Below are 27483 nucleotides of genomic sequence, written 5' to 3' on the forward strand. Positions count from 1 at the left end.
AACTAATAAAAATCGTTAATTATATTAAAAAATACTTTTATTTTCGTTAATCTATCTATTATTAAATAGAATACATATTGAAGACATCTACTTCATTCTCTAATCCTATGTGGCACTCCCACAAGTTAGTATTTTGATCATTCTCAATTCTATATTATATGGCATTTTTACATTTTAATTTTCTTCATCCATCCCACATTGAAATTATCCTAAACTCCATCAATTCATAATCTATATAAAAGGCTCAATCTTCATGTAGACATTAGGCCATCTATTTTTTTCACATTGATATTATATTTAATCATTGGAAAATATAGATAAAGAAATACTTATAATATGTATTTCAAATAAATAATTTTCCACATGTTTTTATAATTGCAATAGATTTTCACATTAAATTTATAATAAACTTCATAATTAAAAATCTAAAAAGTTGAAATCAAATTTCAATATTTGCAAATCTAAATAAAAGTATAGATGTTTTTGAAATAAATAGGTTCTTAAACTGAACTTGGTTAAAGTAAATAAAATGATCGTTAGATATATTTTAAATAAATAAGTAATTTAATTTAATTTGGTTATATAAAATGAAGAAAATGATAGTAAGATATATATTAAATAAATAAGTTCTTCAATTTAATTTGATCATGTATATAATTTGAAATAATCCTCATTTTCACATTAAACTCATAACCTAAATAAAAAGCTTAATTTTCATTCATATTTTAGCCTTTCATCATTCTCACATTAATATTCTATTGAACTTAATCACTGAAGATCTAGATATATAAAAAAAAAAAACAAATACTTAAATTATGTATTTCAAGCACATAGTTTTTCATTTTTTTTATAATTGCAATAGTTTTCCACATTCAATTGAATTTGGCTATATAAAGTAAATAAAATGATAATTGAATGTATTTTAAATAAATAGGTTATTCAATTAAATTTGGTCATATGAAATAAAGAAAATGATACTAAGATATATATTAAATAAATAAGTTCTTCAAATTAATTTGAAATAAATTCTCATTTCCAAATAATCTCATAATAATCTAGATAAAACACTTAATCTCCATTCATATATTAGCCTTTCATCGTTTGAATTTTGGTTGAGACGGATGATCAATTAAGGTAACAAATTATATTTAATTATCTATATATTTCAATAACTTAAATAAGTATGAGTAGTGGTGGGCATTACTATAAATTGGTCCTCAATCAAAATGTATAGTAAATAATTCGTTATTAATTTTCAAAATGTATAGTAAATAAGTATGAGAATTCACCAAAATAAAAACCTATATAAAAGGATGCTCTTACTCTCCAAACCAAATACCCACATTTAATTGGTGGAGTGATTGAGATTAATACAATTTGAATTGATTTGTCAATTTAAGTTGATCAAATTTATTTAATTAAATAAAAAATATTTAATTTTATTTTTAAAAATAAATACTTGTATTAAATAAATTATTTCTTCATTTTAATTTAATCATAAAATAAGACATTTTGCACATTTTTAAAAAAATTACCATTTGAAATACTAAATAAATTGATATGATATAATTTGAATCTAACATCAATTTTCTCAAGCCTTAGACGAGATGATTCTCAGAACTTAGTTATGGTCTTTCAAACTTCAAACTAGATGATGGTCACGAGTAAGTTTTATTTTTCAAGCTCAAAATGGAATAATGCTTGAAACTTAGTTATGGTATTTTAAGCTTCAAATGTGATGATGCACAAAAGTTTGTAATGTTTTTTCAAACTCCATAGAAGATGGTGTTTGAAAGTTAGTTATGATCTTACAAGCTTCACATTATATAATCTCACAAGTCAGCCCTTGTCTTTAAAGCTCATAATGAAAATGATGAATAGAAGTGAGTTATGATATTTAAAGCATCAGGGCCTAGACGAGATAATGCTCAAAAGTTTGACGTTCAAAAATCATATTTCATTTTTCGAGTTCTAAATGATTAAGTGGTCTTACGGAGTTGAGATGAGATGATGCTTAGATAACAGATGAGATTTTAAATTAATTCTTATCTGTCAATATAGAAAAATTGTACTCCCTCCGTCCAAATAGTAACATCCCAAAAAGATATGCACGCAAATTAAGAATATGTAGATAAAATACGAGAGAGATAAAGTAAATGAAGTGAGAGATAGATAGAGTAATGAAAAAGTAAGAGAGAGATAAAATAAATGAGGAGAAGGATAGAGAGAGTAGATAAAGTAAAATGTTTTCTTTTTTGGATTAGGACATTATAAATAGGACGCCCAAAAAAAAAATTGGGACGCAGGGAGTACAAAATTTATACTATTTTCATTATTCTAGCAAAAAGTTAACATTTAATTTACTAATATAATTGAGATTAATATACTCCCTTTGTTCCACATCAAATGATCCAATTTTTATTTTGGGTTGTCCCATTTCAAATGAACCAAACAAAATTTAGAAATAAAATTGGACATTTAACACTACTTTTTTTGTTGTCCCACCACCACCTCACACCTTTATCATACATTTTTTAATCTTTGTGTCCATTTGTTTTGAATAATTTAAAGCGGGATGAAAAAAGTAATATGAACTCTATAGCATCAAGCTAAATTAATTAAAAAATAATTATATTATACAAAAATAATATAAATAATTGAATCATAATTTAAAATTCCATCGAATTTCGACAGGTTATACACTAGTTACTACTATATACGGGTTATACACTAGTTACAACCTATAGTAGTACTACTTCCTAAGTTTGCTATGCCGGTAGTTACAACTTACAACCAAAAGAAAAAAGAAAAAAAAAATGATTGCTATGCCGGCTCGTTGGAATTTCTAAAATTGTACGTAGGATTATTTTTAAAATTTATAAATATATTATAAAAAAGTAAAAATATATAAATTTTATTTTCATCATTAAATTAAAGCTATTTTATACTATAAATTGTAAGCGTAATATACAAGAAGCAGTGTTTTGTTAAAATCAACACAAAATTAATTAATTATATGCATATATATCATATTAGGATAATAGAAATTTATCCAGTATTGATGTTGAAAAGTTATTTTGCCTTGCAATATATGTTGGTATTGAAGCTATAAGAACACGAAAAATATGAGAGAAATATTGTGATTTTTCAAAACATTCATATTTATTTTGTTTTTTGACTCGTTATATAATTTAAACAATATTATAGTTGTGTTAATAATTATTATTTACTTTTTATTTCATTATTAAATTTATTGGAAAAAAAAATCGGACCGGCCGTTACTCAAAAGCTTGGCGGAAGAATTAAAACTCAAATTATGAAATCCTACATATATTATAGCAAAATAAATCTTATCCTACGTGATATCGTATAAACACTTTATCATAATTTTCCTCAATTCTCATTCATTCATATTTATTTATATATTTCTTATCAATTTTTACATTATAGCAAAATAAATCATATCCTACGTGACGCCGTATAATCACTCTATTTTAATTTTCTTCAATTTTCATTCATTCTTATTTTTTTCTAAATTTTTAATCAATTTTCATATTTAAATAAGATTTATATTTGTATTTTATTTTATTATATAATATTAGTTTAAGTTTATCACATCATACTCACAAATGTATATATATAATATGTTTATATATAGATTTATTTACTTAAATAATTAACTATATATATATATATATAACTATATATATATGATTGGATATGATTTCAAATTTGACGATGTTGTTTAAAGTTTGAGACGAGATTATTCTCATAACTTGATTATAGTTTCACAAATTCTAGACAAAATGATACTCACAAGTAAGTTATAATCTTCAAGCTCCATACAAAATGATGCTCAAAATTTAGATGTGGTATTTCAAACTCCAAAGAATATGGTTTTCAAAATTTTGACGTTCAAATGTCATATGTGGTCTTTAGAGCTTTATATGATTATCTGGTCTTATTAGGTCCATATGAGATGATACTCAGATGATATATGTTTAGTTAAATTATTCTTATCCATCAAATTTAAAGAATTTGAACAAACTTAATACTCCATCTGTCCCCCAAACATCTTCATAAGAGAGGATGACACGAGTTTTAATAAAAGTTAGTTATTTATTTGATAAGTGGAGAATGTGTCCCACAAAAAGTGAAATTGTAAGAGTGATAGTTAGTGAAAGTGAAGAACGAGTCCCACAAAAAGTGAAATTGCAAGAATAATAATTAGTGAAATTGTTTTCAAAAATAGGTTAGGAAGATGTTTTGGGGACGAATCAAAATAGAAAAAAAAAGAAAAAAAAGGAAAATGTTTGAGGGATTGAGAGAGTAAATATTATCGATATACGATTAACAGCAGATGCGACACATCAATCATACATCATATCATACTTTAAATTTACATATTTTTTTCTTCTAAAATCTTCAATCCCACATCAACTTTTTATAAACTTCATCAAATTAATATTTATATAAAAATATATTTATATTATCACAATCTACATTTAATTGGCGAAAGTGATTACAATTAATATTATTTCAAATATTGTATTACTAATTTAATTTGATCATATCAAATTAATTAAAGAAATAATTTATATATAAACTATTTCATATGCTATAGTAATAAAAAATAACATAAAATAATTATAAATAATGACATAAAATAATTCCGGTCGAATTTCGACTGGTTAGACGCTGGTTCCTACTCAAATTGCAACTATATATATTAAGCATGATCATGTATAGTTAGCAATCATCATTTTCATAAAGAGAAACCAAAACCACTTTCATCAAATTTAATTTCTTCTCATCAAAATGGAGATCGAAATAAAAGTAATCTCCACAGAAATCATCAAACCATCTTCTCCAACTCCAAAATCACTGCAAAAACACTACCTATCATTTCTCGATCAACTCGCTCCACCCTTCTTCATGCCTCTCGTCTACTTCTACTCATCAAACCCCAAAATCCCCAATTCCCAAATATCAGACCACCTCAAGAAATCCTTGTCGGAAACCCTCTCGAGATTCTACCCCCTCGCCGGCCGCCTCGCCGACAACCTCCACGTCGACTGCAACGACGGCGGCGCGCCCTTCTCCGAAGCCGAAGCCGACTGCGACCTCTCACAAGTCATCACCAATCCAAACCCTAAAGACATGAACAAATTCCTCCCTTTCTCACTCAACCCATCCCTAGATTTCTGCATGGCGGCTCAAGCCACCTATTTCCGCTGCGGCGGAGTCGCCGTCGGCCTTCTCATCTCCCACAAGATCGCTGACGCCTTGTCCATCTTCACGTTCGCCAACTCTTGGTCCGCCGCCGCCAGAGGCGGCACCGCCGACGGCCCGCCGCTCCCGAAGTTTGACGCCGCCGCTTACTTCCCGGCTCAGGACATCCGCGGCTACAAGGCGAGCACCGGAATGATGAAAGAAGAGCTCGCCTCAAAAATCTTCACATTCCACACCAAAAAAATCGCAATTCTCCGGGATCGGTATGCCGCCGCCTCCGGCAGCGGAGTTGGCGTCGAGCGGCGGCCGACACGGGTGGAGGCGCTGTCGGCTTTTATATGGAGCCGGTTCATATCATCTACGGGTATGAGAGCCGACCCAAATAAGATCTACACGGTGCAGCATGCGGTAAACCTCCGAACCCGCACGGACCCGGTCCTACCTGAATATCACTTCGGGAACATAAGCCGCGTGGCGATAGCCAAGCCGGCTGTGGGGAGCAGCGGGGTGACGGACGGCGGCGTGGAGCTGGTGCGGAGGGTCCGGGAAGCCATTAAGGCCGTGGACGGCGGCTTCGTTGCTCGACTGAGAGAAGGTGGGGAGCATTTGGATCTGATGAAGGAAAGGATGGCTCTAGCCAATAAGGGCGAGCTGGTTAGCTTCAGCTTCACGAGTTTGTGTAGGTTTCCGGTTTATGAAGCGGATTTCGGGTGGGGTAAACCGGTTTGGGTCGGGTCGGCCGAGTTCGCGTACAAGAATTTGGTGATTTTTATGGATACTAGAGATGGAGATGGAATTGAGGCATGGGTTAATTTGAGGAGAGAGGATATGGAGAAATTTGAGGCTGATTTGGAGCTCCAGGACTTTCTCTCACACCACAAAAATTACTTCAATTTCACATAATTAGGAGTTAATTAATCTCCCTAGCTAAATCTATGTTGTTTTTGAATATTTGTCTTTGTTTTTTTGTTATATATGGTTTGTAATTGGTGTATAACAGTGTGTATTACTCCTTTCAAATGTGATCAATATATTTTGTTTTAGAGTAACTGATTTACTTTTACCTACGAATTTGCGATTTTGACATGATTTTTAAAATATTAATATTATGTCTTCATATTTTGCTATTTCAATAATATATTTCTGAATTTTACAATGATGAAACAACCTGGTTTTAGAATACACATATCAGAAAAACTTTGCCCACAAACTTTCCTGCATTTAGAAATTATCAAAGTTAGCGTCAGAAAAAAAAATATACATATATCAAAGTAAGAAGGTTTCTATTCATACTAAATGGATTGTTTTATGTTTGGCCCATTTTGGGATGTTGCTTTGGGCTAAATATTACTCTATGGTGAGCTGTATCTGCTATTGCTTTGGGCTGTTGTATGGGCTATTGTTTTGAGCTAAATCTATATAATATACTTCATCTGTCCACAAAAAAGACTTATGTTTCCTCTCTTAATTTTGTCTACGAAAAAGAGTCATGTTTCACTTTTTTGACAAATTTATCCTTATTTTACTTCTGAAAAAAAAATATATCAAAGTAAGAAGGCTTTTATTCATACTAAATGGATTGTTTTAAGTTTGGCCCATTTTGGGATGTTGTCTTGGGATAAAAATTTGTTATGTCGCTTTTGTATGGGCTATTTTTTCGGGCTAAATATTACTCAATGATGGGCTAAATGTTTGTGCTATTGTATGGGCTATTGTTTTGAGCTAAATGGACTAATATGCTGTAGTATTGTAAAATATACATACCATGAGGTCCATGATACTTAACTAAAAATCAAAATGGTTTGGAATTTTCAATTTAAATAAATAAATTTATTTTAAAAAAGGACAATAAGATAGTATACGAAGTGGTGGATATGAATTTCAGTTATTGACAAGATAAACGTGGTTTCTATTTTATATGTTTAAAAAAAAAAAAATCAACAAACTTTGTAAATGTTGCAACCGGCAAGTATAAAACACATATAATTATGACATATAATATGCTATATACTACTTTCAAGATTTAACTGTATTAGCTAGTATGATAATTATGACATGAAAACAACTATCGGTCGAGATTTTTATCCGCCGAGGTCGAGTAATAGTTCGCAAAAATATATCGAACTTGAACTAGTTCTAAGCGAATAAATATTGAACCAACTTCAAATTTAATACTAATATGTCGAGTCGAGCTCGAGCTCAATTTAAAATTAAAATTCGATCTCGAGCCAATACTATTTTCACGAGCTGAACTTAAAGCCTGTAAATATTGGGCGTGACTTGATTTTGTATATAATCTCTTCAAATACGTAATAATTGGTCAAAATCAATTGGACATTATTATTTAACAATTATCTTGGAACTCGAGGTTGCTTGAAATTAATAAACCATAAGTTTCTTGTAAATATAAGACATGCTGCTAATTATTAATTATATCATGGAACTCGTTGTTGCTTGAAATAAACCGCAAATTTATAAATTATATATGTCAACCCACAGCTAATTTACTAGTATTATATTTTAATGTGAAGATTGAATTGAAAATGAGTTAATAATTGTGGTCACAATCCATAAGTTGACATTTAAATCGAGATTAAATGATTAATATAGCTGGTTACTACATGATATGGATTTATGAGTTTTTACAATAAAATAGTGCATATGTACCCATTTAAAATGAGAAAATGTGCTTAAATATGATTATCATTTCACAATAAAATAGCAACTGAGAATGGGCATAACTTTTAATTTATATTTTATTAGAAGTAACTGGGATCATAACAGCCTGGCTTATATTTTACATGTATATATTAATTATTTTACATACACTCTTGACTCGCTTGATAAATTAAAATATGACTAGCATTTGCATTTGAACAATGCACGAGAAACGTTTATATATATAAATATAATTGATAGCAATTCAATAATTATATTTATAAATATAATAAATACTATATAACTGAATAGATTTGAGCTAAATTAGAAAAAATAAAAAATAAAAAATAATTCACAATTAAAAAAATGATCTTTTGAAAAAGAAAAAATAACTTAAAAGAAGGAAAAGGAAAAATTAAAAAATATTAAAAATAAATTCATTCAAAAAAATGAGAATCTTTAAATAAATTAATTTTTAAATTCATTGTTTAGATAAAATATATATCAAATTAAAGATCGTGTCGTGATATTTAATTTGAAATGCATATCAATATATATTTTATAATTAATCAAATTTCATAATTTTACAAAATAAATAAAACGGCAAATAAAAAGATAAAGAAAAAGAAAAGAAAAATAAAAAAATATAATCTATAAATAATCCTTCAATTTTATTATAATTGCCAAATTGTCATTCAATTTTAAAATTAATATATCAAATAAAAAATTGCATTTTATTATATTAAGATATTGCACGATACCATCTATATATCTAATTAAAATTAAATTTTACATGATTTAATGCTCCCTCTGTTCATAAAAAATTAAATAGTACTCCCTCCGTCCACGATTTAAAGTCCCATTTCATATTTGGCACGAAAACAAAGAAAGCTGATAAAGGTGTTGTGAGTGAAATATAAGGGTAGTTGACTAAAGTGTTGAAAGTGTTGTGTGGTGGGTCCACTAGTGATAAAGTGTAGTAAATATAGAATATAAAAATGATAAAGTTGTTGTAAGGTGAGTGATAAAGTATAGTAAATATAGAATATAAAAATGATAAAATTATTGTAAGGTGGGTCCACTAGTGATAAAGTGTAGTAAATATAGAATATAAAAATGATAAAGTTGTTGTAAGGTGGGTCCATTAGTGGCAAATGGTGGTAAATATAGGAAAAGAAGAAGAGTAAAAAAGTATAAAAAGCACAATAGGGCTTTAATTCGTGAACGGAGGGAGTACTAAAAGAGACCAATATAAATTTTAAAAAATGGTTAATTTTATTATGAATGGAAAAATGGTTTCATTTTAAAAATAATGTTAGTAGTGTTAAAGTGGTGGGCCATATGATAAAAATAGTAAATAAGATGTATTAAGAGTAACAAATTATTGAATATTGTCCATAAATCAAAACGAATTAATTTTTATGAACATATAAAAAATGAAGGGATATTTGTCGTAAAATATACGAATTTTTTAAAAAAATTGATTTTTCTCATGACCTTAAAATTTGAAAAAAATTACATCACCTTTGATGCTTTTTGATTTTTTTTCCATGGGTATGAAATACTCTAGAAGCTGAGTTTAGAGCTTTTAATTTAGACTTTTTGATATCTAAACGTGAGGGATAATAAAGGTGATAAAATAAAATCGATGTATCTGGGAATTGAAAATCCCTCATGCTTAAGTATCCAAAAATCTAAGTCAAAAGTCCTAAAATCAGCTTCTATTTGAAGGTATTTTATATCCATGAAAAAAAAATCAGAAAAAATCAAAATAGAGTACTCCATTTTTTTCTAAATTTTACGGATCATAAAAAAATCAAAATTTATTGAAAGTTTTTTTTTATTATTATTATTTTATGGCAAATATCCCAAAAATGAACTCCTTTTATCCACGGATAGAGTATACTAGTACTATACAATACCAAATATCCAACGTGTAGTTGACTTTTAATACAACTTCTTAAATCTTTGTTAAGTCATGATATTGTAATTGTTTGTTGATTTTTGATTTTTTTTTTAAATACTGTATGACGGTGGACTGGAATTTAGAATCTCAAGCCTTGAGCATTAATTATCTACCGTTAAATCAATAAATGCACATTAAAAATTAATAAAATCGTCAATTATATAAAAGATAAAACTGAATCAAAAAACAAAAAAGCTTTTAATTCTGCACGTAGTCGTTAATTAAAACTTTTAAAAGTAGTCCTTCCTAAGTTTGCTATGCCGGCAATTACAAAAATAAAAATAAAAATAAAAAATAAAAAAAATTGGGTACAATCGGGTGTATATCGTACAGTCGAATTGACCCGCCTGCACCTGCACCCAAAATAGTGTTATTTATACGGTTCGGATCAAGATACAAGATTTGATTAGGGTGCAGGTCAAAATCTAAGTGAGGGTGCAACCTGGTTGTACGGTACACCCGATTGTACTCAAGACCACATCAAAAAGAAAAAAAAGAAAAATTGTTATGCCGGCTATCCCACTTCCTTGGTTAACAGGAAATCATTGGAATTTTTTAAAATTGTAGGATTATTTTTATAATTTTATATATAGTATATATTATAAAAAATTAAAAAATATATAAATTTTATTTCCATAATTAAATTAAGCTACTTTACACTATAAATTGTAGGAGTGATATACAAGCTTTAGCGTTGAATCACTATTTCGATAAAATCAACACAAAATTAATTATATGCATATATCATGTTAGGATCAAAGAAATTTGTTTTCTAAATTTTGATATTGAAAAGTTACTTTGCCTTGGAAAATATGTTAGTATTGAAGCTATAATAGAGGTTTGAAAGCATGAAAAATATGAGAGAAATATTGTGACTTTTTAAAACATTCGTATTTTATTTTGTTTTTTGACTTGTTATGTAATTTAAACAATATTATAGCTGTGCTAATAATTTACTATTATTTACTATTTAATTTAATTATTAAATTTATTGGAAAAAAAAAATGGACCGGCCGTTACTCAAAAGCTTGGCGGAAGAATTCAAACTCAAATTATGAAATTGCTACTCAAATTGCAACTATTTAAGCATGATCATGTATAGTTAGCAATCATCATTTTCATAAAGAGAAACCAAAACCTTTCATCAAATTTAATTTCTTCTCATCAAAATGGAGATCGAAATAAAAGTAATCTCCACAGAAATCATCAAACCATCTTCTCCAACTCCAAAATCACTGCAAAAACACTACCTATCATTTCTCGATCAACTCGCTCCACCCCTCTTCATGCCTCTCGTCTACTTCTACTCATCAAACCCTAAAATCCCCAATTCCCAAAAATCAGACCACCTCAAGAAATCCTTGTCGGAAACCCTCTCCAGATTCTACCCCCTCGCCGGCCGCCTCGCCGACAACCTCCACGTCGACTGCAACGACGGCGGCGCCCCCTTCTCCGAAGCCGAAGCCGACTGCGACCTCTCACAAGCCATCACCAATCCAAACCCTAAAGGCATGAACAAATTCCTCCCTCTCTCACTCAACCAATCCCTAGGTTTCTGCATGGCGGCTCAAGCCACCTATTTCCGCTGCGGCGGCGTCGCTGTCGGCCTCCTCATCTCCCACAAGATTGCCGACGCCTTGTCGTTCTTCTCGTTCGCCAACTCCTGGTCCGCCGCCGCCAGAGGCGGCGGCGCCGGCGACCCGCCCTTCCCAAAGTTCGACGCCGCTGCCTACTTCCCTGCACGAGAGATCAACGGCTATATACCGAGCTCCAGAATGATGAAAGAAGAGCTCGCCACGAAAATCTTCACGTTCCCCACCAAAAAAATTGCAATTCTCCGGGAACGGTATGCCGCCGGCGCCGGTGAGTGGCCGACTCGGGTGGAGGCGCTATCGGCTTTTATATGGAGCCGGTTCATTTCGGCTACGGGTATGAGAGCCGACCCGAATAAGATCTACACGGTGCACCACGCGGTGAACATTCGGACCCGGACTGACCCGGTCCTACCTGAATACCACTTCGGTAACATAAGCAGCGTGGCGATCGCAAAGCCAGAAGTGGGGAGCGACGGGGTGACCGACGACGGCATGGAGCTGGTGCGGAGGGTCAGGGAAGCCATTAAGGCCATGAACGGCGGCCATTTGGCTCGGCTGGATCTGATGAGTGAGCTGATTGGTCAAATCGATAAGGGCGAGCTGGTTAGCTTCAGCTTCACGAGTTTATGTAGGTTTCCGGTCTACGAGGCGGATTTCGGGTGGGACAAACCGGTTTGGGTCGGGACAACCGGGTTAGCCTACAAAAATTTGGTGACTTTTATGGATACTAGAAATGGAGATGGAATTGAGGCATGGGTTAACTTGAGGAGAGAGGATATGGAGAAATTTGAGGTTGATTTGGAGCTCCAGGACTTTCTCTCACACCACAAAAATTATTTCGATTTCACATAATTAGTTAGGAGTTAATTAATCTCCCTAGCTAACTCTATGTTGTTTTTGAATATTTGTCTTCGTTTTTTTGTTATATATGGTTTGTAATTGGTGTATAACAGTGTGTATTAATTACTCTTTCAAATGTGATCAATATATTTTGTTTTAGAGACTGACTTACTTTTATCTACGAATTTGCGATTTTGACATGATTTTTAAAATATTAATAATATGTTTTCATATTTTTCTATTTCAATAATATATTTCTGAATTTTACAATAATGAAACAACCTGGTTTTAGAATACACATATCAGAAAAACTTTGCCGACAAACTTTTTTACATTTAGAAATTATCAAAGTTAGCGTCTGAAAAAAAAAATATACATATATATCAAAGTAAGAAGGTTTCTATATATTCATACTAAATGGATTGTTTTATGTTTGGCCTATTTTGGGATGTTGCTTTGGGCTAAATATTACTCTATGATGAGCTAAATGTACGTGCTATTGTTTTGGGCTGTTGTATGGGCTATTGTTTTGAGCTAAATCTATATAATATACTTCATCCGTCCACGAAAAAGACTTATGTTTCCCCTTTTATTTTTGTCCACGAAAAAGAGTCACGTTTCACTTTTTAAAGAAATTTACCCTTATTTTACTTCACTATTTACTTTAGTTGCCATTGATAGACCCACTACAAATCAAATTTAAACACGCCAATTATTCCTTAATTAAATTAGTTTCTTTTAATTAATTACCCACTTACACGTCTGATTAATTAAACCCCCTACATTATTTCGTAAAAAAAGCATATGTATACCATTTAAAATTAACACCCTAAGTCTTCAAGGGTTGCGTCGCTTCATTTCTCTCTGAAAACCCTAGATCGCGCCGCCTCCCTCGGTGCAGCTTTCGTCGGCGATTATCCTTTTCCCCTCCGATTCCTCATAGCCACTCGCCCCTGCGCGATGGATTTTGAACCACATCTCTCACTTCTCTCTGTAAATCAATTGATTCTACAAGTGAATCACTGGATGGATCTGTTACATGCATGTAGAATTTTACAGTGGAATGAAACTACTATGCTGAAATAACTATAATACTTTGGACATGTAACAGATTATAGTCAAATATGATCACTATATATTATGTGTGTGACATATAATAAATATATGTGAGCTAACATATTATAGTGAAATTTCTCTTTAATATTGATTTGTAGTACGTTATACTAAAATATCATTATATAATGTGTGAAACGAGTTTATAATTATACGTGAGATGTAACATATTTTATTGAAACCACTCTATGATAATGATATGTAAAACATAGTGAAACGACTTGACTATATCTGCGATGTACAATATTATATGTGAGATGAGTAAAAGTATATTCAAACCACTTTAGTGCATCTGAGATGTATTTTGGATAGGGAAATTTAATTATAAAAGACTTCTCATATATTTTTGTAGTACATTTCAATATCTAATAGATTAATATTTTTTTTACACTCCCTAATTAATTTACACATTTGTACTCAATATAATTATTTATTTAGATAGATATATTAATTTATAAGCCTTATCAATAGCTATAAACATATATATATATATATATATATATATATCACATATATTTAGTGTAATATCTAATGAATTAATATATTCTTATAAATATATAATATGTGGAATAATATTATAATAAACACTACAAAAAAAGCGTTGATTACCGACGGCTAAATGCCGTCGGTAACAAAAGACGGCCGCCGGTAAATAGTGTTACCGGCGGCGATAACGGCGGCAATCTCCCGCCGCTAAAAGGTTCGTCAGCAACGACAATAACGGCGGCGAACATCCGCCGTCGGCAGTGAACGGCGGCGATGCCGCCGGAATTGTCGCCGTTAAACGGCGGAGCCTAGCCGGAGAATTAGCGGCGGCATACACCGCCGCTAGTTACCGAGGGCTATTTTGCCGTCGGTAGAGAGCCACCGGAGTCCGGCTGACCTTGCCGGAAACCTAGCGACGGCGATTACCGCCGGTAAATAGCGGCGGCGAAACGCCGTCGGTAAAAAGCTATCGCTGGCCGGTGGGTCATGCCGGAGGATGGCCGTGTATTTACCGAGAGCAAATTACCGTCGGTAACTACCGACGGCATTTTGCCCACGGTAATGTTTTTTATTTTATTTTTTTATTTTATTTTATTTTATTTTATTTTATTTATTTATTTATTTATTTTATTGTATATTGTATATCCACAATTTATTTCCGTATTTATACGGTATTGCATACTTTAGACGAACTTCCCAGTCGGCGACCCGACTTCCCAGTGGGTCACCCATCTTGCTTGTGCTCTGTGTCAAGCACGCTTAACTTTGAAATTCTTTTCGAGTGATCACCAGTACAGAACACTCGTATTATTGATATATCTACATCTATTAATTCATTTAAATGCTATATACTCACTCATATAATTATAATCTTTGAATATGTGGAGATAATACCTGAAATATGTTGTTAATTAGTGAGCGAGTTCGTTTCGGTCCTTATTTTTATCGTCGGTAAAATATTTAATTAATATTTAATAATTAATTAATTAATTAATATATATATATATATATATATATTTTTTTTTAACATTAATACACCAAAAGTGTTTTAATTTGGTTATTATAATGTGATTTGAATTTATTTGTTTATGTTAAATGCAATCATCATCATCATTGCCTTAAATATATAAAACATATATAGTTTTAATAATTAAAGCACTTGAAATATATAGTTCAATAAAACATAAATTTGAAAAGAAAGTGCAAATGTAATTTTGTTTGAAAACATAAATATATAGTTTTAATAATTCTAAGCATCATCATCATCATCATCGGCATGAGGGGGTGGAGGTGGCTGAGCATTATACATCCTCATAAACGCCTCCAATTGAGCCATGCGGTCCTCTATCTGTTGGCGTTGTGTTTGCTCTGCCGCCATGCGGTCCTCCATCTGTTGGCGTTGTGCTTGCTCTGCCGCCAATTGCTCCTCCAGCGTGGAGATCCGTGTCTCATAAAGCTGCTGAGACACCGCAGAACTGCCCGTGCTGCGGATAGACCCCCTACTAGCCTGACTCTGCCCGGCACTCCCGACGCCGTAGATCCGTGACCTATCAATTTGCACCACCTCCAAATACACCTCGTCTAGCCGCTCCTGTCGTCCTGTGGCAGCGGCCAGTCGATGAACCTCGGCCTAATACATACATAACAATGCATAATTGTTAGAAAATAAATACATTCACTAAATATTTGAATAAACTTAAACACTTACGTCAATTCTAGCATCTCTCTCCGACGTATAACTTCCGTCGGCGTACGTGTGGAGGCGGAGGAAGGTGGCATAGTTTGGTGCATCCTGGGGAGTACCAGGATCCAAGCTCTGTAGATGCATTTATATAAGATAAATAAGTTATATTAGTCAATATATTAATTTAATTTATATACTTAATTATTTGTTAATTACATACCATATACTGCTGCAGGATACGAGTCGACTGGGACCCGCCCACGTGCCTACTGATCCCTGTACCCTCCCCATCGGGCTCGGACATCCGGTTGGCACGTGCTTGATCTGAAACAGCCTCAACCTCGGGACGCTGCCAGTAATCCTGGAGTCCAGTCCAAAACTCGGGAGTCATCCAGACGGGCCTAGACATCTCTCTCCCTTGGCGGATACACTGCTTGAGATCTGTCTTGTAGTCGCTCATCATGTCGGAGTACCTTTTGCGGGCTTTTGTCTCCCACATTTTCCTCACGTCACGCTCATCATCGGGCTGCCACATAAACTCTTTCTGTTGAAAGAAAGAGAATTAATTTAATATCAAACATTTTAACAATTTAATATGATATATTTATATGTATTATAAATTTAATTGTACCTGTAATTCATCAAAAAATTTATCCTTCATCGCCGGGGGCGTCAACTTCCATGTGTACCCGCCTGGGTTTTCAAACATCTTAAATGTGCTCGTGCAAGCTTTGGACAGGCCAGTGGGCTCCAACAAAACACTGTGTACAAGTAATTTTGTCACTTAATCATGGTGTACGAGAAACAGTAATTTAAACTAAAATACTTACCCAGTCGTAGGATGCCTCTGAAATACCGTCCTCCCATCAGGTGCCTTAACCTCTCTCTCTCTGATAGCGGCAGCTGTAGGGCCCCTAGGCCTTCTAGCCCGTGAACTACTAGAAGCCTGGGGAGTCTCGGGAGTCCCAGAAATATGCGTCCCAGACCCATCAGATGTATCTGCTGTAGCTTCTGGCGCATTAACGCCAGATCGCCTCCCAAATCCCAAGAAACCTCGAGAGGTAGACATGATGCCTGTTGCATACAATTAAATTAACAAATATATAGCGAAACATAACATTAACAGTAACTAACAAACATAACAAATTTGCAATCAAATTCAACGTCATCTGTGCATTTACATTTATTCATAAGCATCACTACTATCATCATCACTATCGTTAGATGTCAACGGGGAATCATCGTCTTCTGCTTCATCGTCATCTTCAATCTCAACGACTCCACCGAGGGGATGAAGGAAAAGTGGTTGTTCAATGCCTACACTTGTGTGAGTAGGCATAATAGTAACCACTTCTTCTTGAAATGGTTGATCTAATGTTGATGTAGATGCTGCAGTAGACACTTCAACCTTTGATCTTGCGTTGACTTTGCATGCTGACCACCAATTTTTCTTTGATTGGTTCGTACTGGGATAGGGACAGTAAAACACTTGAACTACTTGACTCGCCAAAACAAAGGGATCATACTTCTTATATCTTCGTGTGTGGTTCAGTGAAACTAACTTGAAGTCTGTATCAATAGAAGTTCCCTGAGCCGACAAGTCAAACCATTCACAGTTGAACAAGACTGTCTGCTTAATTGGATACCCCGGATACTCCAGCACGCAAACTTCTTGCAGACGCCCATAAAAGTCTAGCACATCTCTATCACTACCATAGACCGAGCCTTTTATGCAAACGCCACTGTTCACAGTCGCACTCTCTCTATCATGATCAGTTGTGTGAAACCTGTAGCCATTCACGAAATAGCCGGAGTATGTTTCAATCTCCCTTAATGGTCCAGCTGCAAGCGACCTAATATATGGGTTCAACTCGTCGTTACAAGGACGACAAACATTCTTAGGAAGAAGTTCTTTAAATGCAACAGGCAGAAGGATTTGCATGAACACGTGACAGTCGTGACTTTTCATGTTGTGCATCTTCAGGGCGTTCATGTCAACGCATCTACTAATATTTGACACGTACCCATCGGGAAACTTAAGACTCTTGATCCATTGAAGTAAGATCTTCTTCTCTTCTCTGTCAAGCGTATAACATGTGATGAGGAGTAATGTGTGCAGAGCAGAGAAGGGACATAAATCAGAAGAATCATGTGGAAAAATGGCCATTGCCAGAGAAGCCATCGCTACCAAAAGAGTCATCCTCGTCAGAGGAGTCATCTTCGCCAGAGGAAGTATCCTCGTCAGAGGAGTCATCTTCACCAGAGGAGGTATCCTCGTCAGAGGAGTCATCTTTGCCAGAGGAAGCATCCTAGTCAGAAAGAATATCCTTGCCAGAGAAGTCACTACCGCCAGAGGAGACGCCTTCGCCAGAGAAGATGTGTTTACTAGAAGAGGCATTTCCACCAGAGATGTCAACATCACCAGAGAAGACGCCTTCGCCAGAAAAGACATTGCCATCAGAGGAGCCAACAAACGCGCGGGAAGATCTCCCTCATATTATCAAAATTACCAGCGTACCCTTCCATCACGCAACACGCATGCACCGCAGATGTTTTTACTATTTTACCCCTCCGCTTGTAAATCTATAAATAGGGCCCGAGCTCGTGTACTGTGACTTACGCTATCTCATATTTTGAATACAACTGCTATTTTCTCTTGCGCAAGATTTCCGATCAGCCACTTTTACTCTTCTCGACTAGGTAGAATTCGCGATTTCCCTTCATAGATTTAGGTGTTGGTTTCGCAAACACCAACTGGCGCCGTCTGTGGGAAAGCTACTGAATTAAGACGTGAGGTCGCGGTTGCCGACGTACGCAGATCTGTAAATTCAATCGGATTTGCGGGCGTTGGCACCGATTGGTCCGATAATCCGGACATCCAGCTGTTTTTAATCGGTTAATTGTGTTTTCTGGGTTAATATGTTGTTAATCTGCTGAGTTCTGTGTTGATTTGTGTTTTGGGTGCATGGGGAAAGGTGGCGACGAGCGTAAAACATGAATCAGGGGAAATTTACGTTTATTTACCGCTTGTTTGGGGTAGTTATCTGCGAATAAAGGGTTCTCTTGTAGTATTGAGGTTTTCTTCATCGATCTAATGTTTTGCATGAGGGAATCGTAGTTGGGTGCTCTGTTCCGATTGTGTTCATCGTTTCCTTACGGATTCCCGATATTTTGGGTTTACGTTGCTGGTATATGGCTGTTTCGCGTATTAATACGATAATTGTGGTCGATCTTCGTGTTTTATCCTGTTTTTGGTAAAGCATGTGGTTATTACTGTTAATTCCTGGGTTTGCATCGATAATACGCCGATTAGTACTTTGCTTCTTTTGTGCTCGGTTTCGCGTTATTAATCCGTGGGTATTCTTTGTTTGCGACCGATAATTACCGTTACTTCCTATGTTTTGGTGACTAATCCTTGCTTTGTATCGTTGAATCGGGGGTTTATAGACATTTTTCGTTTAAAGGAGGGGGTTTATGGGGGTTTTCCATGCTTGTCGTGGTTGATCTTCGATTTCGACGATTAAATTGGAAGTTCTGTTCTGTTCCTGATATATTGGGGTTTCTTGCTGTGGATCTTTGGGTTTTGTGGCTAGCCTCCGATTTCAAGGGTATTTATTGTCGTTGATGCAAGAGATTTGCCTCAATAATATGATAATTAAACGCTTCGTCTTAGTGGTGGTGAGATTCATATTATTGTTTTGTGGACGATCTTCACTTATGGGAAACTTTTATTCATGTTCTCCATGTTTTCCTTGACTAATCTTCGTATTATGGTAGTATTTTACATAATTCTTTTTGTTATCATGTTTAATGAATCGTGCTAACATGTCTTCCGGTGGTTGCTCTGTTTGTACTTGTCTCTGGGTATCTCGCGTCTGCTGGATTTTACTGAGGGCTCTATTTTCCTCAATCTATACTCTGGGTTTATTTTCCAGAGTGTAGAATTACTCGGAACTTTTTAACGGTCTTTGTACCGGTGCTCGGGATTCTTTATTGGATTTCTTATATTGGGACTCCCGTCGGTAACGGAGGGTTTGCTCTTTTGTCCTTGAGACTTTTCTCACTTTGCTTACATGTAGGTACTATGGGATCGTCAGAAGCTCACCGCAACCTGGAGAAAGAGTTCGACTCCGCTGCTCTCACCACTGAGGTGCCTGCCTCCTTGTTCGCTGGCCTACAGAGTAATGCTACCCTCACTGCCCCACCGGGGTTTCAGGCTATCTCCGCCACTCCGTTGACAGGGTTGAATACAAGCTTCCAGAGGACTGCTCTGGTGACGCCAGGATCAGAGGTGCCGAGCTTGGCCCCCACATCTGGTGGGGGATCGATTAACTTTGGGATAGCAGAGCAGATGATGGCCTTGCTCAGTTACGCTAATATGCGCCAAGCGATGGGAACACCAATGCTATCTATGGTTCCTACAATAGCTCCCCTGGTAGGAGCAGTAAACCCGCAGGGCACTGAGGCCCCACCTCCAGCTGCTCAGGAGATAAACACTTTAGCCATCAACAAACAGGCTGCGATGCCTCTGGAACTGCAAGGGGACCCTGCTGATAGGGAAGTGGAAAGAAGACCAGAGGGGAGTCGGGTCAGACTCAACAGTGTTGTGAGAAAGGAAAGGGTTGACGAGTCTGATAGTCAATCCGTTTCCCTTGTGTTCGAAGAAGAGAGGCCAAAGGAGAAGGCACGGTTGAAAAACCAAGTATCCCAGCTGAAACACCAACTCCAGGATCTGGAGGAATCTTTGAGGGAGAAGTCTCGGAGAGATGACAGAGGTCAAAGATCAGAGAGGTCGAACAGAGGGGAGCGTTCGTACGGGGTAGAGAAGTCCCACCGTCAAGAGAAATCCCGATATACGGAAAGATCAGAGGAGAGGGGGCCAGAGTATTCCTCTGGCAGACATGAATATAGAACTCACAAGCGCCACGCTCATGACACACCCAGGGACAGAAGGGAGCAGGGGAGGCAAAAGGGGGACAAGAGGGCTAAGATTTCACGACATCATCCCATCAACAACCGTAGTCCGTTCTCTGATGATATCCTGGCAGATACTCTACCCAGAAGTTACAAGCCCATCTCGTTGGATTACGATGGCACTACTGATCCGGAAGTGCATCTCAATCGGTTTGAGGGATTGGTCACATTACACATGTACACTGAGGGCATTAAGTGCCGAATCTTTTCCACTACTCTCACTGGACCGGCTCAGTTATGGTTTGGGACGCTGCCCCCAAATTCCATTCACTCTTTCGAAGAATTACAGATTCGTTTTTTGCGTCAGTTCGCGAGTTCACGAAGGGTAGGGAAGTCAGCCCTTTCGCTGATGGATATTAAGCAGGAGCAGGGAGAAACGCTACGGGAGTACACAGCGAGGTTTAATCTTGCCGCTCTGGAGGTTCCAGAGGCAGAATCGCAAATCAAAAACTGCGCCTATGTCAGAGGACTCAGGCCGGGGATCTTTTTTGACGAATTACAAATTCGACCAGCAAGGGACTTTGATGACATCATGGCAAGGCTGCCGGGTTATCTACAGTTAGAGGATGCCAAAATGGCGAGGAAGGTGGAAAATGAGAAACACAGGGTCAAGAAAGCTGAGGAAGCACCCGAAAGACAAAGACATCAAGATAGGGCCCCGTTCAGAGGGTTGCCTCCGAGAGTACTCCCACCCCAGGGAGGAATGCCGCCCCAACAACAGCGCACTGTGAATGAGGTTACGCGGTTCACCGAGTACACGCCCCTGAATAAACCACAGGACGAAATTTTTCACTTAATAAAGGATCAACCATTCTTTCGGGCACCGGGAACCTACCGGGCTGGGCCGCCACAGGAGGGGCCTAATAACAAGTTGTGCGAATACCATAACTCCTTCGGGCATTACATGAAATATTGTGGACATCTTAAACATCAATTGGAGTTACTAGTACGTCAGGGATACCTCGACCAGTTCATTGATAGAGGAAATGAGGGTCAGAGGCGGAATGATCAGAGGGATCAAAGAGATCAGAGGGATCAGCGAGATCAGAGGGATCAAAGAAATAACCGTGATCACCGACCAGAGCAGGGGAACAACAGGGATCGCAGAGCGGATGATAACCGCGATAATCGCAGAGAGGGGGCAGACAGGCAAGTGCCTCCTCCTCCCCCGTATAGAAGGGAAGTTCACATGATTTGTGGGGAGAACGGGATGCCCACATCAAACAGGGCTAAAAAGCAAGTCGTCAGAGCAGTCAAAACAGGGTATTATCCTAAAAAGGTCATGGAAGTCACCAGTGCGGCAGAGGAACCGGCGATTACTTTTGGGACAGAGGATATACGTACACTAATGTACCCGCATGATGATGCGCTGGTCGTAACGGCAGACATCGCCGGTTGCATTATCCACCGTATTTTCGTGGATTCGGGTAGTGCTGTAAACATCTTATATAAGGAATGTCTTCAAAATATGGGAATTGATGCCCGTATCGAGCCGACCAACGCCCCGCTGTTTGGGTTCGGGGGAGAGATGGTCATGCCTTTAGGGTATGTGGAGTTGCCGCTAGTTCTTGGCAATACAGTCACAGGCACCAAAACAAGGATGGTGCGGTTCTTAGTAGTGGATATGCCTAAACCTTCATACAACGTCATACTGGGCCGGCCCGCTTTGACGGCGTTCAGAGCAGTTATTTCTTTGTTTCATCTGAAAATGAAATTTCCCCTCGAGGGAGGAAGAGTGGGAGAAGTCTGTGGCGATCAAACGACATCAAAAGCATGCCATGTACAAATGCTGACACAGTCAGCGGGGCAGAAAAGAGAAAGACTGACAGAGGGGGCGGATAGTCGGAAGAAGGGGAAGGTAGGTGAAGTGCATGCCCCAGCCGAGGAGCGCCAAGAATTGACAGATTTACTGCAAAACAGAGACTCCACAGGAAAAACCGCGCTGGTGTCCACCAGTGATGTGTGCAACATGATCGAGTTATTTCCAGGGAAAGAAGGTTTCCAGACTAAGATTGGATCGGCCATGAGTGATCAGGTCAGAGAGGAGCTCATTGGTTGTCTTCGGCGAAATGCGGATGTGTTTGCTTTCAGCACCGCAGATTTAAAGGGAATTGATAGAGGGTTGGCGGAGCACTGCCTCAATGTGGACCCTAAGGTCAAGCCGGTGAAACAACGGACAAGGAATTTCGGAGCTGAAAAGGATGCTGCCATCAGAGAGCAGGTCTATGAACTATTGAAAGCTGGACACATTGTGGAAGTGCAATATCCAGAATGGATCTCAAACGCGGTGATGGTACCCAAGAAAACAAACACCTGGAGAATGTGTGTGGATTTCAGAGACCTAAACGCTGCCTGCCCAAAGGACCACTATCCTCTGCCGAGGATTGACCAATTGGTGGACTCTACTTCAGGGTGTGCTCTGCTATCTATGATGGATGCATACCAGGGATACCATCAGGTAAAAATGAACAGGGGAGACATCGCCAAAACGGCTTTCGCTGTTTGTTGTGGGGTATATGGATGGAGAAGTATGCCTTTCGGCTTAAAAAATGCGGGAGCTACATATCAACGGATGATGGAGAAAATTTTCAAAGAGCAATTGTCAAAGAACATTTCAGTTTACGTGGATGATATGCTGGTGCGAAGTGTCAGGGCAAAGGATCATGTTTCCGATCTGGAGGAAATCTTCACAGTAGTCAGAGATCACCGACTCATGTTAAACCCAGCCAAGTGCACCTTTGGGGTCACGACAGGGAAGTTTTTGGGATATAAGGTCACGCCTGCAGGGATTGAGGTTAATGCCGAAAAGGTCAAAGCAATTTTGGAAATGACACCGCCTAGAGGGATCAAGGAGGTGCAGACTCTGAATGGGCGTATCACTGCCCTAAGTAGGTTTATATCGAGATCGGCAGAACGGAGCATGCCGTTTTTCAAAGTGTTGAGGAAGGGAATCAAGTTTCTGTGGACAGAAGAATGCCGAGTGGCATTTGAAGATCTTAAAGCATACCTAGCAGAACTACCGACTCTGACCAAACCAGTTCCGGGAGAAACGTTGTATTTATACATAGCTATGGGGGAGGAATCAATCAGCTCGGTGTTAATCAGGGAGGAGGGAAGTCATCAGAGACCCATTTATTTTGTCAGCAGAATTATCCAGGGCCCGGAGCTTAACTACACAGAGATCGAGAAGGCTGCTCTGGCGGTCATGATTACGGCAAGAAAGCTGAGGCCTTATTTCCTTTCACACAAGGTAGTGGTGCGCACGTCTTTACCTTTTAAACAAGTTTTGGGGCGCCCGGATTTGTCGGGGAGAATGGTCAAATGGGCTGTGGAACTAGGGGAATATGATGTAGAGTACGAGCCGCGAACGGCAATCAAGGCGCAGGCATTGGCAGACTTCGTACAATAAACAACTCGGCGTCCCGTGCCAGAGTTCTGGGTTGCTTTCGTAGATGGATCAGTAACAAAAGAAGGGTGTGGAATTGGGGTTTATATCACTTCGCCGGGTTATGGGACATACCAGTTCGCCATCAAATTCACCTGTCGGTTATCTAACAATGAGGCGGAGTATGAGGCCGTGGTCAGAGGGGCTCACATCCTATCAGAGCTTAAAGCTGAGTGTGTCATTATAAAGACAGACTCCCAGTTGGTTGCACAACAATTCTCAGGAAGTTACAGTATCAAGGATCAGAGGATGAAGGCATACCATACCAAAATAAATGAGATGAAAGAAAAGTTCATGGAATTCAAGCTTGAACAGATTTCTCGGGAGGAGAACACGAAGGCCGACTTACTGGCGCGCATGGCTAGCGCAGTAGAGCAAACTTGGAGCGACGAAATTATTTTACTCTGTGATACTAGAGAGATGGAAACTTCGCAGGTGTTCTCGGTAGAGATCAGAGATGATTGGCGGGCTCCGATCATACACTTTCTGAAGACAGGGGAACGACTAAGCAGAGAATCCAATCAAAGGGACCGCTATGAAAATTACTGCCTAATCAACGATCAACTCTTCAAAAGATCTTTTACTCAACCTCTGTTAAAATGCTTATCGCCAGATGAAGCTAACTTTGCTCTGAAAGAGGTTCATGCAGGTTGCTGTGGTGGACATACGGGATTTCGGGACCTGGTACGCAAGATCATTCGGGCAGGGTTTTATTGGCCTCATATCAACAAGGAAGCCAGGGAGTTCGTCCGCAAATGTGAAGCTTGCCAGAGGCATGCCGGCAGAATCAACATACCAGGGGAGCCCATGGGTGTAATGTACGCTGCTTGTCCGTTTGACAAATGGGGCATTGATATAGTTGGGAAGTTGCCTACAGCACCTGGCGGGAAATGTTTTCTCATTGTGGCAGTAGACTATTTTTCTAAATGGGTCGAAGCTGAGGCTGTGAGCAAGATTGATGAAGTTACAGTAGAACGCTTTATCTGGAGGAATATCTGTTGCAGATTCGGAGTGCCACGCATCATCGTGTCTGATAATGGGACACAATTTACAGGACAGCGGGTGGCGGATTTCTGTGATCGTATGGATATTACACAACGATTTGTCTCCGTGGCTCATCCACAGGCAAATGGACAAGTGGAATTGGCTAATAGGACCATATGTGAGGGAATAAAGAAGAGGCTGACGCAGAGCAGAGGGAAGTGGGTGGAGGAGCTTGACACTGTCCTTTGGGCCTACCGAACCAGTCCAAAAACGGCGACAGGGGAGGCACCATTCACGCTGGTATATGGATCCAATGCGGTGATACCAGCGGAGGCACGACTAGAATCATACCGAATTACCACGTACGACACTGAGCACAATGAGGAGCTCCGCCGAGCAGAACTGGACTTGGTGGAAGCACAGAGGGAGGAAGCCCGTGTCAGAGCGGCCAAGTACAAAGGCATCATCAAAGCGGGATATGACAAACGGGTCAGAGTGAGGAAATTGTCAAAGGGCGATTTGGTTCTTAAGCGGGCTGATGCGTTGAAAGCGGTGGGCAAGTTCGAAGCCAATTGGGAAGGGCCATACATAGTCACGGAGGTCTTGGGCGGTGGTGCATACATACTAAAGGATTCAGATGGCAGAGATCTTCCTAGGCCATGGAATATAAACACGCTTAAAAAGTTCTATGTGTAACTGCTGCCTAGCAGGAATGATCATTTGTAGACCGGATACTCTTTTTCCCCACAGGGGTTTTAACGAGGTCCGGGGCCATAATATCAATAAAACAGATATGTGGTTCTAGGGAATTCCCTGGTGTTGTTTTATTTACTTTCTTTTATCGTTTTCTTACATTACAAATGCTACTTAACATGTTCATGCAGAGCATTGCACATGTCACCAGAGGGGGGAGTAGGGTGTATACCCGTAATCCTCAATTTACAAATTCAAAATACAAACTGTTTCTCAACGGGTCAGGGGCGAAACAAACACAAAAAACTGCTTCTCAGCAGGTCAGGGGGAAAACAAACATCAGGGATGAACACCTTTTCTTCTACGATCCAACACTCCGAGTTCTTCTTCGTTACTGGGACATGCCCATCTCTCAGATCTACTTCAACTCCACTTTATGTCTGCAGAATATCAAGGAAAATAGCAAGTCAAAATGCTACAAAGAAGAAATACAGAAGAGGAACAAACCAAGGGCCAGATCTGAGGAACCAACGCTCAGATCTGAGGAATCAACGCTCAAATCGGGGAAGTCAACGTCTAGATCTGGGAAGCCTGGTTATAAAACACTCAAGCAAGGGAACTCCACTCGTTACAACCACAAAGTTAGAGATCTACACCAGAAGCACAGGGGAAAAGGCGGAGCCCTCAGGGATGTGAGTGTTTAGAGGGGAAATTCCCTTACCTGAGTGCCTTACAACCGATCTAGGGAGGCAAAACATCAACAGATCCAGGGTTTGAAGGATCGGAAGAGGATATATATATATATAGAGGCGATACTGGGTTTAAAAAATGGGCTAAGGGGTAATGGGCCCGCGTGAGCTCACGGGCCGGAGAAGGGAGTAAGAAATAATTGGGCCAACATGTTCATAACAGAGTATTGCACATGTCACCAGAGGGGGGAGTAGGGTGTATACCCATAGGTCCCAATTTTTAAATTCAAAAATTGCTTCTCAAGCAAGATTAGGGCAAACCAGAGGAATCACGCTCCACCAGAGCAGAGGGGTCACGCTCAACCAGAACAGAGAGGTTGCTGACAATCGTAAGCCGCGAAAGTTGGTTGTGCCACTCGGGCCCTCCATGCTCCGCGCAGAGGTTGCTGACAATCGTAAGCCGCGAAAGTTGGTTGTGCCACTCGGGCCCTCCATGCTCCGCGCAGAGGTTGCTGACAATCGTAAGCCGCGAAAGTTGGTTGTGCCACCCGGGCCCTCCATGCTCCGCGCAGAGGTTGCTGACAATCGTAAGCCGCGAAAGTTGGTCGTGCCATCCGGGCCCTCCATGCTCCGCGCAGAGATAGCACTTAATCGTAAGCCGCGAAAGTTGGTTGCACCCCCCGGGTTTTCCATGCTCCGCGCAGAGGTTGCTTTAACCGTAAGCCACGAAAGTTGGTTGCACCCCCCGGGTCCTCCATGCTCCGTGCAGGGTGTTCCTGACAATCGTAAGCCGCGAAAGTTGGTTGTGCCACCCGGGCCCTCCATGCTCCGCGCAGAGGTTGCTGACAATCGTAAGCCGCGAAAGTTGGTCGTGCCATCCGGGCCCTCCATGCTCCGCGCAGAGATAGCACTTAATCGTAAGCCGCGAAAGTTGGTTGCACCCCCCGGGTTTTCCATGCTCCGCGCAGAGGTTGCTTTAACCGTAAGCCACGAAAGTTGGTTGCACCCCCCGGGTCCTCCATGCTCCGTGCAGGGTGTTCCTGACAATCGTAAGCCGCGAAAGTTGGTCGTGCCATCCGGGCCCTCCATGCTCCGCGCAGAGGTCCCTGACAATCGTAAGCCGC

At 38.5% G+C, this 27483-nt stretch overlaps 3 protein-coding genes across 3 annotated transcripts; 2 read left to right on the top strand and 1 right to left on the bottom strand.

The window, feature by feature from the left end:
- Positions 1 to 4783: 4783 nt before the first annotated feature.
- LOC131025379 (stemmadenine O-acetyltransferase-like) lies at positions 4784 to 6281 on the top strand. Its single transcript, XM_057955113.1, has one exon. The coding sequence runs from the start codon at positions 4819 to 4821 to the stop codon at positions 6133 to 6135; it is 1317 nt and encodes a 438-aa protein (XP_057811096.1). The 5' UTR covers positions 4784 to 4818; the 3' UTR covers positions 6136 to 6281.
- A 4692-nt stretch (positions 6282 to 10973) lies between these two features.
- On the top strand, positions 10974 to 12453 carry LOC131025380 (stemmadenine O-acetyltransferase-like). The gene has a single exon (XM_057955115.1). The coding sequence runs from the start codon at positions 11026 to 11028 to the stop codon at positions 12301 to 12303; it is 1278 nt and encodes a 425-aa protein (XP_057811098.1). The 5' UTR covers positions 10974 to 11025; the 3' UTR covers positions 12304 to 12453.
- A 1176-nt stretch (positions 12454 to 13629) lies between these two features.
- Positions 13630 to 15862, bottom strand: LOC131026172 (uncharacterized). The gene is made up of 3 exons (XM_057955942.1): positions 15599 to 15862; positions 15266 to 15520; positions 13630 to 13635 (listed from the first exon to the last, which is right to left on the bottom strand). Exons 1-3 carry the CDS (start codon positions 15716 to 15718, stop codon positions 13630 to 13632), a joined length of 381 nt encoding a protein of 126 aa, XP_057811925.1. The 5' UTR covers positions 15719 to 15862.
- Between the last annotated feature and the right edge of the window lie 11621 nt (positions 15863 to 27483).

Source organism: Salvia miltiorrhiza, chromosome 5 (genome assembly GCF_028751815.1).
Source record: "Salvia miltiorrhiza cultivar Shanhuang (shh) chromosome 5, IMPLAD_Smil_shh, whole genome shotgun sequence".
In the NCBI taxonomy this organism is placed as follows: Eukaryota; Viridiplantae; Streptophyta; class Magnoliopsida; order Lamiales; family Lamiaceae; genus Salvia; species Salvia miltiorrhiza.